The sequence below is a fragment of the Rhea americana genome, unplaced genomic scaffold (genome assembly GCF_003343005.1).
Source record: "Rhea americana isolate MKP2758 unplaced genomic scaffold, rheAme1 scaffold_33, whole genome shotgun sequence".
In the NCBI taxonomy this organism is placed as follows: domain Eukaryota; kingdom Metazoa; phylum Chordata; class Aves; order Rheiformes; family Rheidae; genus Rhea; species Rhea americana.
In genome coordinates, this window is record NW_028186457.1 from 6600445 (window position 1) to 6618006 (window position 17562).

Below are 17562 nucleotides of genomic sequence, written 5' to 3' on the forward strand. Positions count from 1 at the left end.
ATCCTTTATATGTACACATATGTAACTACTATGTAGATACAGCTGATTCTGTTTTCAATTGTATGAAAGTATGTATGTTTTCAGTGAAAATTCAAATAGCATGTGTTTKGGAAATAGGAGATTAAACTGCAACATATAAACGGGACTATACATGTAAATTAGATTGTAGCAAAACTTTAAAAATTTCCTATCAATCACCTTTATGCTATGTTCTGCCTTTTATTTTGAAGTGTAAAATTCCTTGCTTTGCTCTGAAGCACTGAATGCTAACAACAAAAGCTAAGTCTCAGTATGACTGTTGACAATATTAATTATCCTGACATACTTTTATCCCTACAGTGAAGATGTCTGTAAACGAGGATTCACTGTTATTATCGATATGCGGGGATCCAAATGGGATTTGATCAAGCCTCTTCTAAAGACCCTTCAAGAAGCTTTTCCTGCTGAGATTCACGTTGCCCTGATAATAAAGCCCGATAATTTCTGGCAGAAGCAGAAAACCAACTTTGGCAGTTCCAAGTTCATCTTTGAGGTGAGAGCCACATGAGGATGTTTAGTAATGCRTTATCCCTGATAACAAATTTTCTTCGGGCAAAAAAATTCCTAAGCCCTGTGGTGGCAGAAAAAGGCATTTGAGGACTGTTTCCCAGAGCCAGTTCGTGCCCTGGCAGCAGATGCCTTCTGAGCAAACTTGTGGAATGGGATTCACATTTCATCTTAGAGGTTCATATGCATGGTTCGCTTTGCGTTTTTAAGTGCATGTCTTTTTTTTGGGTGGTGTTGCATTCAGTCTTTCTTCTGTTTCTTTTAGGAAAAAAACCACTACCAAGTCAGTCAAAATACTAAAGATAAAGTTCTCAAGGTACTAACACGTTGTCTTCTCTCCAGGTTCACCTAATGGCTCTTTTTAATAAAAGGCATTTAGATTAAATTTATGTGCATATTGTCACTAATTTAATTTAATTGAAATTTAATATTCAAAGTTAACAATAACAATAACAATTCCTGTGAGCAATAAGGTGTGTTGGGCAATTCACTGAATGATAACCAATATACAACACTGCATAATTAAAGGAAATGTTACTAACTTTGTCACGAATGAAGACAAGCCAGCTACATTCTTTTATTGCTTCTTAGCTTTCTGGGAATTGCAGTGTCTTATCCAGACAGAAGCAAAGCTCAGCTGCATGATGTGCTCATGTATCAATCAGTATGTGCTCAGTCATGAGCTAGTCTTGATTTTTTTTTTTTTTTTTGTTCTTTGCTGGGATACTATTTTGTACTTATCTTACTTACTTACCAGTCCTTTAATTTTAGAGGTATACTCTGAATTTATACCTCTGTACATCAGAGTAGAATTTGCTATTTGTTAATGGTGACTGTAATGAAAGAATATATTTAAGTATATATTTCAGATCTATTGAAGTCAGTGTGGTGTAAATATGTCCTTATTTTCAAACTCTCTCTTTTTAAGGGCACTGCTGAATTGCAGTGGGCAGCTAGATTGGCGCTAAGCATTAATCAACTTTTACAGTGTTATCGCAATTTAAGTATTTGTAGATTGTTTTTTTTTCTGCCTATCTCATGAAAACTTGATTAAAACCATTCAACTAAAAATGTCACCTTGTTTCGATGGGCCTTAACCTTCCACTTCTACTGCTGCCTCCTATGAGCCTTTGACAGCAAGACTGTCTTCAGTGTAGGCCTGCGTCACCTCCACAGCTTCCTCAAGCCTGTTGAAACCCCCGGCCCTGGCAGAAGCGGCTGCCCCTGCAGYGCAGTGAGACTGGCAGTGCTGCCCGTGGCGACAGAGAGGAATCAGGGCRGTGGGAAAGGGCGAGAAAGGAGAAAGAAAAACATGGAGCAGGAGGGAGCCTGTGCAGGGGCTAGTAATAGAATAGCTCATGGCATACGCGAAACGCTAAGTTTCGCTTATATAGGGACACTAAGGGGCAGTCCCTTAGAAGCGCAAGACAGCTTATACRTATCTGTCCAGGACTGAATTTCAATCCTCCAGTGAGTTAATAAACAAAATCGTTGTCTCCCTAAAGCTTCAAAACATAGAAGTAAAGTATCAGTCCTCAAATATGTATTTCTTTTTTAGAACCTTTGGTTGTTTTAAAATGCATTAATACTCTGGGGACTTGACTTGTATTTTTTCATTGTGTGGAGCTGGTGTGATGATAGAGAAGAGTAAACTGTGGTTAAGCTATTCTTCATAGTTACAGCTCTGAGTCTGTATTGTGTTAAAAACTCTTGGCTCATTTCTGTACTCACTGCCATGCATTAAGGGTATTTTTGTTCTCTGTGTGTGCCTGTGAGCCCTAGTCTSCCTGCCAATATTGGTTCACAAACTTTTGAATAAGAGGAGCAATGTCAGCTCTCTTGCTCTCTTTTGGACCACCTACAGGCACACAGAACTGAGGAGTCCTTCAATTTTAGGATTTTAAAGTGGTTCCTCGGGCGATGGCCCATCGTCCCRTAGGCCCACTGCAATGTACAGGCCACAATCCAGGAACCTCCGTTTTAAAGGATTCTTGTGGTTGCTGCTGCTTATTGGTAAGCTCAGACTCTGGGGCAGGTCATGCTCTCTCATCAGAGCTGTGCATATAAGATAATCATCCCAGATCTATACGCCTTGCCCTTACTTGATTTACAGGGGCAGCACGTGTGCATCCTCTCTGCACTGAACCATCATGGGGATTTCCCCCAGCTATGGTTAAAACACTAGATACTCGTAGGGTTAGGCTGCAGTCGAAGGCAGTGGAAGTCTATGTTGATTTAACCAGGTGTCAGTTTTAAGGCCAAATCCTGCTACTGAGCTTAATGGAAACAGTATGGATATGCCAGGGCAGAATATGACCCTTAGTGAAGGCTAATGATCAGGATTTTTATCGTGACCCTCCCTGAYAGAGTGGTTCTGTGTTACAGTCCAAACAGTGTATGCTTCAGTGTGTTTGGGACGAGTTTGTCAGGTAAAGAAAAACAGGAAAAAAAGGGTTTGATTGACTAATACAGACTTTACAACTTCCTGCCACCTTGAGGGGTAGACCAAGAAGCTTAGTTAGCATTTATTCAGAGATGTCTTCAAAATGATTTTCTTTCTCCTGCTGAAAGGGTTTAAATAATGGGCAGTGCTTTCTAGAGTGTTTCTTATAAAAAAGAAGGAAGAATGATGCCTGGGAACAAGTCTTGCCACACACTTGCCCAAGTAAGGTTGTTTTCATATTAGTCTGATATAACTCCCTAGAGAAACAAATGTGAATAAAGAGATTTGCTGCAGAACTCTTCAAATGAAAAGCCTTGCTGCTATATGGTCGTGTTAAATTCTGAACATAAGAGCAATGCTCGCAGTAGCTTGCCATACTGCAGGATGAAGGCCAAGGTATTAGCGATAAAGAGAAGTCTTTTCTTGAGCAGCAGTTAAAGTCTAAATTGAATTATCTTATTAAATACCTTGGAAGGGTCACTGTCCATGTCAAGAGGTTTAGAAATCTGAAATCCCTCTTTGAAGCTGCATACTTACCTTCCCGTTGTTTGTTGGCTCTTCCCTCCACCCTCCTCCTTCCCCAAAGCSTTTTCATGAAGGAACACTGCAAAAGAGTTTTAAAATAATCTTTTTGCTGAGCATATATGCTCAATAGAATCCCATTTTAATACATTGCAGAATGCCTGATATTTTTAGATGGATAAAAAAAAAATTGGAAGAAAAGCCTATTATTCACTTTAAACCAGTGGGCAGCCTACTTTTTGGACATAATTCAGGTTAATGGATGGGACTTGAGGTATTTTTCTTTATAGATGACTTTTTCAAGATTGCTGTGATTATGAGTGCCTCTATTTTTGAAGAGCACAAATTCTGACATTCTTTAGAGGCTTGATTTTTAGGGGATATATGTGCAGCACTTTCTGAACATCACAAGCCTTTAAGGGCTGCCAACTTGGGTATTAACATGACCACTGAAAATCTTTAGTAATATTTSGAAGCCTGTGCTCATATTTCAGTAAAAATAATTTGTATAAAATGAATGGGAATAGCCTTCAGTTGTTGGGACCTTAAGCTTTAAACTGCTTGCCAGGCACCCAGTGCATTTCTCTATCAGTGATTACTTTTTTAGCAAAATCTGAATGAATTAAAACAATTTTCCTTGACTGTGTATGATTCATAAACTATTCTTTCTATTAGCAATAAATTCTAATTGTTAATACTCCAGTGACATTTAAATTTTAAATCGATTTTGGCTTAATCACRTTAGAAAATACTAATATGAAAGAGGTCTGCCTGTGGCAAAAGAAAACTGGATTAATCTGAAGGAAAAAATGGCAAATGTATATTTTGGCAGATTAGAATACCTATTTCTTACGCTTAAAATTTTTGCTGCTGTACAGCGGCTAGTCTGAATGTAATGTAAGAAACAATCTCTGTAATACCATATACCATTTAGTGAACAATTGTRTTCACACAGTCAGCAGCCTCTGTAATAAGTTTTTAGTGTCCAAACGCTTAAAATAATCCATGGCAGAAGCATTCCCGTTATATGTTTTTGATAGTCTGGTTAGCCTAAAAAGATAGACATTATTCCAGTAAATATCATGCCTTTAAATAAATAAATAAAATCAATGTCATTAATAGAATATTTTCAATCCAATTAATTCATCAAAGTTAAATATAGTCCTCAACATCTTTTACAATGTTCCTTCAATTATGTATTGATGAGGAAAATAATCCCTTCACGCCATTTATGGATTGCACTGTTATTTCTGGTTAGACAGTCACTGATTCAAATGCTGTCGTTTTCCCTTCCTTAGACAAGTATGGTCTCTGTTGAAGGCCTGGCAAAACTCGTGGATCCTTCTCAACTGACGGATGAGTTTGAAGGATCTTTGGATTACAACCATGATGAATGGATAGAGTTGCGCGTCTCCTTGGAAGAGTTTTTCAACAGTGCTATTCATTTATTATCAAGGCTGGAGGACCTCCAGGAAATGTTGGCTAGGAAGGAATTTCCAGTTGATGTTGAGGGCTCAAGAAGGCTAATTGATGAGCACACGCAGCTTAAGAAAAAAGTGATTAAAGCTCCTGTGGAAGAACTGGATCGTGAGGGTCAGAGGTTATTACAATGCATAAGATGCAGTGATGGTTTTTCTGGTAGGAACTGCATTCCTGGAAGTGCAGATTTTCAAAGTCTCGTGCCAAAGATCACCAGCCTTTTAGACAAGCTGCATTCCACCCGGCAACACTTGCATCAGATGTGGCATGTCCGCAAGTTGAAATTGGACCAGTGCTTTCAACTCCGACTTTTTGAACAAGATGCTGAGAAGGTAGGGAATGATCTACTCCTTTTATACTTTTACCAAAATGTTATCACACAGACACTTTGACCATTTTTTCTTTCTATAATTAGCAACATGCRGCATTAATTGCAGGTATAAATCTCATGATGCCAGCAGATGTACTTTATGTGACTTGTAAACCAAATTCAAGGAACTAATTGTGGATATAGCAGGCAAAATGACATCCAGAATAACCTGCTTGTGTCACCTTTGGTGAAAGTTCATTTCCTTTTTCATGTCACAGTGGGTACATTTGGTAGACATTAGCATGACGATCAGGCTTTATTTGAGTTTCTTCTSCAAAGCTTATGAATATATTTTTCTGCCTGCCATAGCATCTGAAGAATAATTTTAGGGTTTGATTTACTATGATTAATGTTTGCACTTTTTGTGAATTTATGGGAACTCTGTAGTTAAATTTCCCCAATTGTTTTCCCAATCCACATCTTTCACCTTTCCTAGGAAATTGCAACAGAATCTGCAACAAGTAAAATCTTTAGCCTGAATAAACTAAGTACCGAGGACGTGGCCACTTAGTTCCCACAGCATGAGATCTCAGATTGTGTTTAGGTTCAGGCTTAAGTAAACATATAAATGGACCAAGAGAAAGTATTCTCAAATGACGACAGTATGCAAAACTCACTGTGGCTGGTTTGCATTAAACAGCACATAAGGATGGCATTTGACTTCATACCTGACACTGAGTCAGTGGCCAAGATTCCTATTCAGCAACATAAGATCACATTTGAGAAATATTTAACGTTAAATTATTCCATAGCGAGACTGCATTGCAACTTCCTATTTCTTAGACATTTCTAATGTAGTGTATCAGCCTGAAAAACACATGGTATGTCTTCAAATGAACTGCAATATATAAAAGAATGTAGGACAACAGAAGCATTGGTAATTAGCATGATTTTATGAAGCTATAGTTCCATAACATAGCAAGAAGCATGAAGTAGAGCTTCAGTTACATCCCCATTCCTACCTTCTTCAGAAGATACTAATTTGAGAACCTGTGGTAGATAGGGAAGTCCCCTGAAAGCGAAGCATGGCAGCGTGTCACGCTAGTTGAAAAGGCTGGCTAAAACGATCGGTGTCCACTACTGAGGTTTTATATACAACAATACCTGTATATGTCAATAATACACAATTAAGCAGGCTGTTTATGCTATTCTGCTGCTGTCTGCCTCTGGAAGCATTGACAAGTACTGATTTTTGGTGATTTTATGTTAGAAAACTGTATTGAGTCTTGGCAGTCTCACCCTCTTTATGCAGAAGTGCTTGGAGTCTGATTACAGTTTTGTGAGAAATCTTCACTGTGCATTTAAAATTGTAAGCTGTAGAAGTAGGGTATTCTCAGGGGAAGGTTCTGAGCTCTTGGACTTGTGCTCATCTGGTCTGTGTATATCCATCAAAAAGCCCCAATCTCTGCATCTTCTTCACTTAATGTACAATACAGTTGTTTTACTAATGTGTTTGCGTGGACCCAGGAGGGATAGAAGAAGAAATGCAGACCTCATCTGAAGAGGGAACCCATTGAGAGTGATATTTTTTTTATCAGGTGGAAATTAATACTTATTTTTAAATGGTCAGGGAAGAACACATTGCAGAAACAAATACAATCTTCAGTAGTGTGAAAAAAGATACAAGACATTGGTTTTCAGTGCATGTACTAAATATCTCTAAGGAGGGCTGTGACCCAAAGGGCTCCATCATTATATGATCAATCATCTTATTGGGAAAACGATGAATTCAGATGAATCTCTAAAATGAAAATCACTGCAGAGTCAGTCAAGAATCTGTAAGAGTACAGCTTTTCTTCCAAATGCTACTATTTCTTTTTGTTCTGCTCCCTTTTCCTTGTGTGACATGCTATAAGCAGATTGTTCACACCTGCCCTTCCCAGTGTGGCTGYACTTCAGTCAGTGTTTCATGAATTTGGATTATGAATTTCTTTGGAATTATTTAGATGACAAGTGCTTGTTAATGTAAATGTGTATTTTTACTTATGATGATTATCTGCTCATATTAGTATCATGTCAGCTGAAAGGCTCTCAGATCAAGTGAGCATCTATGAAGATCTTGTTGCCCAGCACCTCCAGTAGTATTGAAGGGTGTCTCCAGAATATTTCTCTTTTCTTTCCATTAAACAAGCATGGTGTGATGCAAGTCTCAGTGTTGTGACAGCGAGGTTGCTTGCACRTATTACAGGGCTGGTAAGCATAAGGTCTGGGCAAGTGAGTAGATACATGAAGCTTTTGTGATGAAGGAGGAAGAGGTGAGAATCTGATTTCTRCCTTTTCAACACTGCCTGACTCGAGCATTTTTGATTGACAAGACAGGCATTTGGATGTTCTAGATACCTCTTATGCACCTATCCCTTACTTCTTAACTAAACAGCCAGTCTTGCTTTGGCTTCCCAGGGTAGCACTCCTTGTCTTTTCTTAGACTGTACCCTTACACTTTCCCAAAGAATAGAAAATATTCTTTTGAAATAGAAATTTTTTGAATAGAAAATATTTTGTTGTTTTCTACTCTCAAGCCAGTGCTTTTAATCTTTTCAGTGTATGATTCCCTAAAACTGTTTCAGATAAGGTTGCAGGCCCTTTTACTTGATATTTCAAATATGTAGAGTGATGTAAAATATAAATGTGTTTGTTCTCCTTAGCTGCCTTTTGCAGGTCTGTTTGAAATAGTCCAACCACCTCATGACGAAAAGTACTTGCTTCATAAAAAATTCAGAGCTAAATCCAGTGAGTACAGCCTCTACTGTATAAATATCCACCAGAATTGAATTTTAAGTATTGAATTTTAAAGTTTCCTGATACTGCCATTTGCTCAGTTGAATTCTACCCTCTAGCATTAGGTGTAGTAGCATAGACAGGATGGTCTTCATCTCATGGGGAAATGAACAACTCTTTCTCTATAACCTGGATGTCATTTAGTGCTTATCAAATGACAGCTATAATACTCTGCAAAAGGTCAAACACCAACGTAAATAAGGTTTTTAAGGCCTTTAAAAATATTTCTGTATAATTGTTGGGTGATATTTTAGGAAACCATTCTAATAAGGAGAAAATGGACAAGGACTTTACATTTTCCAGACACCTCTTATTTTAAAAAGTTCAAATGTCCTCATTGCCTGAAAAATTCTTAAAGAAGGAATAGAAAAAAAAGGGCACACTAGAAGGAAAAGCATGCAGTATTTTAAGGCAACCCCTTGGTCTCATAATACTCTAGGTGTTCAAAGCAAAGCAATTCACACCTTTTTTATTCCTGTAGATCTCCTCTATCCAAAAATTTATAAGTGATAGTTGCTGGCCAGACACTTTAATTATTCAAAGCAAAAGATATCTYGCTTCCCAGCGTACTCCATCTTCTAGCAGTAAAAGTCTCTTTTCAAACAACTGAACCGCAGCTTCTAGGCTAGAGTCGTAATCCTACCGAGACCAGGTCAGCCAGATTAAGCTCTTTTCACTGTTTGCAAAAGCGTACTGGATACCGATAAGAAATATGACTGTGAGTTCTTGTTCTCCCCCCACCTCCTTYGAGTGATTAGAGGCTCCAGGCTAGGACCAGACAGTCTGAAAAGTTGTCTGCTGAGCGACTCACATGTTTGGTAAAAGGAAAGGAGGGGTTACCAGTCCCACCCTGGGCTTCTTCCCCTGGAATCGGTGGGAGAGAATGCAGCTGTCCGTAGAGAAACTTCATGTCAGGCCTTCGGGGTTTTTATTTTCCCRTGCTCGCACGGAGGGAGAACAAAAGTTGGGCTATCGCGTGGGCACAAGCAGTGCAGTAAGACTGAATCACCAGATGGAAACTGGAAGCTCCTTGGAGCTCAAGTCAGCAGACAGTCATCCAGGCAGGTCGGCCACGTGGAGAGCCTTGGCAGAGTTGTGTRAGGAAGTTCACATGCTGTGCAGTGCTGACTCTAATGATCTGCTGATAAATAACACATTTCAGCCTCCGGTGTAGCCCTGACCCTCACTGCTCTACAAATTCATTCCTTACCAACTAATACACATTTTTATGTATACGTGTATGTGTGTGTGCGTGTATGTGTATGACTCTGAAACCAGAACTAAGTCTTCTCTATGTTTTTACTGGATAACAGGGAAAATATTTTTAGCCATCAGTAACATGAAGAATGTAGTTTGGTTTAAATTGAATATTGTTTAAAACAAAAAACCACARTCAACATAGATCCAACTATTAGAACAATCTGAGAAATGTTAATTGGTTGGTTGAAATCTGGACAGGGAGAAGAATTCAGGAAAGAGTCCACATGCTTTGCGCTTGAGTAAATACCAGGAAAAGACAACAAATTATCCTACTCTGCACTTTCCAGGCCTTCTGGAAATCATCTGTAACTGGCACCCACCTTGATTTTTTTGTAGGATTTTCCCCATCATTATGGATTGCTTCCACATCAGTTTTATTCCCCCTGCACTTATGTGAATGAAAAACAGTTATCATGATGTAATCAGCATTGTCCACATTAAATACAAGCAAATAGTCATCAGCTTGACTCAACCAAGGATCTCTGTTGTGAACTTGTAGCACAAGAGCAAAAAAAGAGGAGGCTGCTTTAATATCAGTGGGGTCAGCCACTAATACGAGACAGAGACCTGTCCTTTCTATCCCCACCCCCCCTTCTGCTTTCTGCTTTTCCAAAGTCATATCACAATCCAAAAGCAAACTCCAAAAAATGGCAACTGCAGTTATAAAACACAGTGAGTGAATTTCACTTGAGGGTTGCGGTGGGATGATCTTTTTGTTCACAKTGGGCCAACTTTCGGAAAGTCTAGTGGCAAACCACAGGCCACGTTTAGTTTGCAAGGGACAGTGAARCAGGCAGCTTGCAGCCAAACTTCCTGCCTTTCAAAGCTTCCCTTTGAAAAACATACCTCTGCCTGCGGTTTTGCCTGTGGAGCAGGATGGGGGAGGCTATGCCAGCTGCTGGGGAATGCTGTGGGCCCGCTGCTCGGCGGGCGGCTGCCGAGGGAGGAAGCAGGSAGCCCAGGAACAGCACAGGGGATGGCCTCTAGGTTGTGCCCTGCAATGGCAGTTCATCCCAGTCCCCAGATTATGTGACCAGGATGGGGAGATGGGAAGATTTTGATGAGGGTATGAGTGATCTGAATGTATTAACAAYACAAAGTTCTTATGGTTAAAGATAAGTTTGGAGAGGAGGGGAACTAGGCAAGACAAAAAGGCTGTGGGGGGCGAGGTGGATGCAYCAGTCCTCGTATGTCCCACCGCTACGCAGGGGTGGGCAGCAAGGCTGTGGCTCCATGAAGCACACGCTGTATCCCTCCCTTCCCACACACAGCCCTGATTTAGGACTTTTCCTTAGTCTGGTCTCCTTAAATAAGGGAACTGGTGAGTGTTACTCTATTAGATAGGCTCTGCGAGAATCGGTCTCCATTTAGTCACATAAATAATGGAGCCTTTGGCCTCTGAAAGAGGAAACTCATAGATATACTTGTAGATAAATCAGCTATACTGGACTCCTGTCCAGTGTCCTTTTCCTCTTCCCAATGAAAGCACGGGGAAAAACTCCTATTGATTTTTGGCAGGCGCACCGTATGCCCATTTGCAGTTATTCTCAAGTGCCAGATGAAAATTAGGAGTTCCTGGCCTAGAATCTAGCTCAATGACATCCACAGTCCAGAAAGGTAACAGGGAACTAGACTACAGTCAAGTCAGTGGGAGAGGAGATTATCTAGTAGGTGTGTAAACTGAGTATTTAAACCACGCTTATCACACTCTTTTTGGAGTATTATACCTGGCAAAGGTTTATGTTCCTCAGAAGGGAAGAATGTTGTGCATCCTTTGTCTAACAACATGCAGAATAACTTTGGTGTAATAATAGGAACCAAAGTGTGGAAATTTGCCCTTTGCTTTAGGAAAAAAGTTGGAATGAAGAAAGAAACATTGGTATTTTGCTGCTTGAGAGAAGGGGGAGTATCAGTGCATTTATGACCACGATTATGATGCATATCCACATCAACTGTTTCAGGCATTACTTCCCTTTACACTACACTTAAAAACGCTAATACTGTAATAAAATGCATTACAAATCTGATGATATGATCCTTCTTGCTAAGACAGTTTATTTTATTACAGTCCATTAAGTACAGCAATAGTAGCTGTTCCTATAGTCAAGTGATGCTGTGTGGGGAAGTGTTTCCTAGAAATGGATCTTAGCTGACTTTCCAGAATAGCAGGATAAGAAAAAAAAGACCAGCAACATCTTCACTTCCTTCTTCACTTCCCTTCATCTCCACTTTTCCTTATTGCAGCAGTGTCAAAAGACCTTGGAAGTGGAAGTAGGTGGCAGCGTTTTCCTATTTACGTCTTGTCTTCTAAGGATTTGTGTAATGCCAAAGGCAGAGCATCTGGGAATGGGCAGCTTCCTGATAGGCTAAGTTGACTGGACACACTCCTCAGACTGAGATAAAGTCCGCTCAGGACCAACCATTTCTCCACTATTATTTCACTGCTGCTGGAAGTGCTCTGTTTCTTTGATCTGTTCTACGTGCCATGTACACATTTTCCTCCCAGATTTTGTGTGAAAATTTGCCTTAGAAGTTACCGGAAGGGCGCTATGTCTCAAGCAATGAGGCTGGGAAACTGAGGAGAAAAGTACGGAAGAGCTGATGGGGGAAAGTTGTCACGTGTGAAATGAATGTAAAGAGACTGAGTTCTGGGGAGAGTCAGGTGGTTAGTTAGGACTGGGGAGAAGGTAGGAGGCATATTAGGAGGGGAAGGAACCAGAATCAGGATAACAAYGAGAGCATATCCTTAGTGTCTTGCACCAAGGGGAAATACATGTGCCTCCTGTGCTGTTTCACTGGGGAAGGATTGTTAATGAATTTCTGTGTTAAACTGTTAACAGTAATAATCATGCAGGCATAATAAGCATGGACTAGAAATGAATTTTTGCGTAGGACTTATATTTTACTGAAGTTACATGAACACCACACTGGCATACAGAAGTCTCTGTGCCCTGGATTTTCAGTCTAAGTWCTTACACCATGGATATCACAACAGCACAGTAAGTGAGCGTCACAGTAAGGAGCTTTCCTAGAGCTTTCAAACACAGGGGTGTTGTTAGACCTGAGATAAGCTCCGTAAGACTTCCTYAATTAAAAAAAGCCAATAAGCTTAGTGTTTTCTGCAGAGGCATTTGACTGAGGGCCTCTGCAAAGCTCTTTTGAACGTGTTGCTTTCCTCTGAGCCCATCCCAAATGCTTGTGCAGCAAAGGGACAGTGGCACTGAGGTACAGATACTGACTCCAGATCGGAAGTGGTAGAGAACTGGAGTCTGTGTGTGTGAGCATGCATTTGCAGAGAGCTTTATGAGACAGAMCAAAATTTTACTGCTGAGCGAGAATGGTATTCCTTACCCATAGTCCTATAGAAAGAGTTCTTAGAGATCACAGGGACTCAATTTGTCATTGTCACCTAGCCCAAAGCAGCTGCTTCTCTCTTCGTGAAGCAAAATCATTTGCTTTCATGCTAGTTTTAGCTGGATCCCCTGTCCCTGCTTCATTTTGCTGCTACAGGCATCTGTTAAAAAAGATGGAGGCCTGGTCCTGTTAAGCAGTGAGAGATTCAGCTTCTCTATAAATTAGCGGAAGACTCTCACAGTCTCTTTAAAAATTACCCCGAAGGATATTCAGCAAGCCACTGTTGTTAGAGCCCTACATGCCAGGACCCACATGCTTCTGAAGTTCCCTGGGTGCTGCGTATCCACCATCTCTAGCCACCATGTTTGGCTCCAGCCTTACTAGTGGAGGGGTTAGAGACTTTGACACCCCTTCACAGAAATGAGATCTTACTTCCAGCTACCTCTGTTGGTGCCCTGCACAATATTCCAGTTATGTAAGCACACATTTATAGCATTATGGTACTCTGATTTGCCAGGGCTTGTAAGACTCTAAGTGCATGAAAAACAGGCTTTGAAAATGTTCCTGGCACAATTGCTCTTTATTTTTAAGCTGTAGAAGAAATATAAAGATCTCCATATTTATGGATCTGGAAAGGAATAAACATATCTATATGAATAGAAACTGCTCAAGAACAACATTTAGTCGAAGTATTTTAAGTTGGTTTTGCTTCTTTTTCTCTGCCTTTTCTCATACATATGGATTCTTGCATAGAGCACAGAGTGCCTGTTCACTCCTGAAACCCTGTTTCTGTATCTGGTCTCCATTCTCTCATACTGCCAGTGACAAATTCTTTTTTATCATCTGAAGTCTCCCATGGCATATGGTGTCTTTTTTGGTAAAGAGATTCTCACTAGATGACTGTTTTTCACCCTTTGTAAAGTTACATGGGGATACCCATGCTGGGAAGGGAAGTCAGCAGTAAATCCAAAGAAGCTGCTGTTTGAAGAGATGATCATCAATGCCTGTTCGAATAGATGACCATCACCTGCAGTCATTGCTGTGCCATCCTTTGTATTTAAGATGACAACAAAGAGGACAAGCCCCATATTCAAAATGAAGTTTTTGCTCTGACGCAGAACTGCTAATACCAGACAGAACGCAGACGGTGGGTCCATATAGTTTCCCTAATTGTTGTGTTGGCAAACGCCATCTTACTGCATCAGACCTTAAAAGGTTGAAAGGATAATTTCACAGGTGATATGGAAAGGAGACTTAACCTGGGATTCAGCTGGGAGCATGAGTAATGGTTAATACACAGYACAGTGAGGTACTGAAGTCTTACTCTTGCTTGATGTAAGATGTTTTGTGTAAAAACCTTTGCAGCAGCATCAATCAGTACAGGACAAAGGACCGACACTGGAAAATCATATCAAAGAGATAAACTGTATATCCATTTTTAAAAAATGTGTGTATTTCCTGAAATGCACCTATAAGCAAGCTCCAGTCACTTTTATTTAATTGCTTCACACATCTTCGAATAAAGGAGGCTCTAATAAGACAGGTGAAAATTGAAAGCATGTAGCAATAACTCTATTGTGACAGCACAGTTTTTCATTAATTTTCAGTGTGTTTATTGAAATGTGCTATTTTTTTTGCATTTAAAAATAATTGAATTCCTGCTACTGAGTAGTGCTACTGCTTTGTCTCAAAGTGCATCAGTGCTCTTTCTCTTGGGTAAACTGCTATTAGATGTTCTGATGCAGCTGAACAAACATTATGATGTTCTGAATGCAACTTTTCTGATTTTTTTCTGAAGATCAGTGGCAGCAGAACAGGACAAAGAGGTTATAGATTGCCGAAATGCCTGGGTTTACCTCGACACAGACTTTCTTTCTCAAAAAGAAACAAAGTTGTCTAGAAACAGAAAAAACTGCTTATAGTAAGGGGTGGGTGCCAAAGACATTTCAGAGTGGGACCAGCACCTTTGGCTTTCAAAAGGCTCTAAGGGTGGCAGCCAAAATCTGCAGTCCTCTCCACCAAATCATGGACAGGAAAGAATTACTGGGGAATTATGGGCTAAATCCTCTTCAGCTCTATAAGGATAAATTACTTGCAAATTCCTTCATCCTAAATTGAAAGATGAATCCTGTGTGGTCTATAGGCCTCAGTTCAGGAACCTGCATGCTGGGACTTGAAGTCTTGGCAGGCTATGGCTGTGAATTAAAGATGCAGATAGCTGATATCTTCTCTGTTTAATATGAGATAGGCTTCTGGCAGGTTGCTGATGCCATCTTCAATTTGTTGCCCCCAATCTGAAGTGAAGAGTTGCCAGAGCGGGAAGTGATCCTGGTGGGCCCTGTGGGAACTGTTCATTACTTTGACCACTGCTGGTCACACTTAATAAGATCCTATTCTTAGTATCTGTAGGAAAGAACAGATTTTGCAAGATCAGGAGATCATTATCAAAGTTTTTAACTTCTCTTAAAGCACAAACAGAGCTCATTTCTACTAATTGGACTATAAAATCAAAATGTCTTCTTTATCAGTAATGTTCCAGAAGAGCTTCCAGCTTTTTTACAGTGTCAACCTTATATCCTGCTATTTTCTTATTTATCAGTCAAGGCCATGGGGGGTCTTCCCCTACGTACCATTAGCATTGTGAACATTTGCTTTTCTGCCTTTCCATCTACCAGTAGAAAGTTTGGGCACAAATCTAATAACAACAGGACAAATTCACAAGTACACGCCAACTGCTTGTGCTGCTCCTCCAACCCAGTTTTGCCATCTGCTTTGATGAAGTGTGGGATTGCCTTGCCTGCTGAGCAGAGCAGTAGAGGGAATTGGATAAATACACATCAGAAGCCTTCTTCCTGGTGGATAGTACTCTGGCAGTGAATGTCACCTAACCCGTGTTGCAACCATCATTTCTTTAAGCATGGAGGAGGGATCAGGCCCCTTCTTGGAGCCTACTGTTGACATTGCTCTTGCTGCTGCAGTAAGTCTGTTGCTAGTTTGACATCTCTGAGGATACAAACTTCCTTCCCTAACACTGGGACCCGAGTTCAGACTGCATGGGCAAAACACGTAAGAATCTCTCTGATGGCATTTGTGGTGCTGATTTTTAAGATATGGACAGCCATCCATCAGGAAGGGTAATCATCTGCCAGAGACTGATTGCTTTTGAGCTGGATTGGCTTTGGAGCAGCAAAATGAAAGTACAAAGAATTCAAGGTTCAAAGTGAAAAAAGGGGGGATTAAAAACCACAGGAGTTAACTGCCTTGCCTCCTGCCTCATGGGAAGCCTGTCCTGAAGCAGGAGTCCTGATCTGATGTGTAAAATAGCGAGCTTTCCATCTTTCTTCATCCATCCATCCTGCTGGGCACTGCCAAATCTGCTTTTTTGCAGGCGGCTGAGCATGCTGCCTCCGCAGCATGTGGAATTGAACCTGATCTTTGTGATGGGAATGCAAATACAACAGCAGTTCCTTGTTCCGTAGGGGTGAGGAAGGCTCGCGCGTTTCCTTCAAGCTTGGCGCGCCCCGTAACACGGTTACAGCCGTCTGGGGCTGCTTACTCTCGGATTTACAGCCGATCATCCCACACGCTTGTGACCTTGCAGTGCCGGAGGGCAGACCATTAACCGAAGGATGGCGTAGTTCCTACTTGAGGTTTCCAAGCGATCACATTGCAGCCTGCCCTCCGCTGACGGTAAGGAAGCAGCCCTGAAGCCGGCCGCTGCCGAAACTGGAACACCGTGTGCTGTACTATTTGTAGTTTCCTGCTGCCGACATCACATACGTAGTTACTATTCCTCTTGCTTCCTCCGTGCACATGAGGATGGATCCAAAAATAATTTCAGGCAGTATGTTCTGGTGGAATATTTTTGCTTTTGCACAGATTTCCTCTTTATTTTTGTTGCCAATTTTGATAGCGTTTCAAAGAGGTTTCAACTTCTCCACCTTGGCATTGCTGGGGGTAACAGGAATGCTCTCCTGATCAGTGTGGCAAGAAAGTGTTTTTGGCACCTGAATACAGACTTAAAACTTATTTTTAAGGATGAACATAGCATATAACAACCAAAAATGTCTGTTTTAACTAATGAAGACAAAGAAGCCAAAATGCTCTACAGGACAATGAAGCTCGTACATATAGAGAAAGAGAAAAAAGTGGCTTTTTATATTTATTGCTTTCATCCTGGAGAGGGTCAGGTGATAAGAGCCTGGCTGTCAGGAAATCATGCAATTAAACTGTGCGTGAAGCCAGCAGATTTATTGTGCCGCGTCTTTCCAATGTAACTATGTGATTATTGCCTAAACGAATGTCTTCCTGGCATGGGTGAAAAGCTTTAAATGACCCACACTTGGCAGAACTTGAGGTTTTAAAAGTATATATTAAATTAGCCTTTATGTCTGTTTGGAGRGAGGACACGATGGTGGGTGTGTGGTCGAGAAGTTGCCTCCTCAGGAGTCTGCGATGGCTTAAGAGGCGAAACCAGGAGCGCAGTCCGWGCCAGGAAGCGTTAGTGTCATTTCTGAATTTTTAAAGCCAGATCGCGCCAGCTTTTCTTCTTACCCATTATACGCACTAATGAAAATTAATTCAGAAATGTTTTCTTGAACTTTCATGTATTGCAAGGCCGCTGCATATTATTTGGCACAGAAGTCCTGGATACCTGACTTGTTAGGCAGGCTTTGGAAAGGTGTTGCAGGCAAAACAGTCTGAGGTTGAGGAATTTGGGTTAGTTTATAGCCAGTGAACCCAAACTTCTGACCACTGAACTGGGCACTGAGGAAAATGGGTGCAAGTGATCGAAGTTACATAACCTCCC

At 40.7% G+C, this 17562-nt stretch overlaps 1 protein-coding gene across 1 annotated transcript in view; it reads left to right on the plus strand.

Moving 5' to 3' along the window:
- Nucleotides 1-17562, plus strand: part of KALRN (kalirin RhoGEF kinase) — a 515456-nt gene that overhangs the window by 205087 nt on the left and 292807 nt on the right. Inside the window, exons 4-5 of the mRNA XM_085311032.1 lie at nucleotides 340-532; nucleotides 4810-5322. Of these exons, the coding sequence (XP_085167158.1) occupies nucleotides 340-532; nucleotides 4810-5322 (706 nt within the window). The remainder of the gene's footprint in view (nucleotides 1-339; nucleotides 533-4809; nucleotides 5323-17562) is intronic.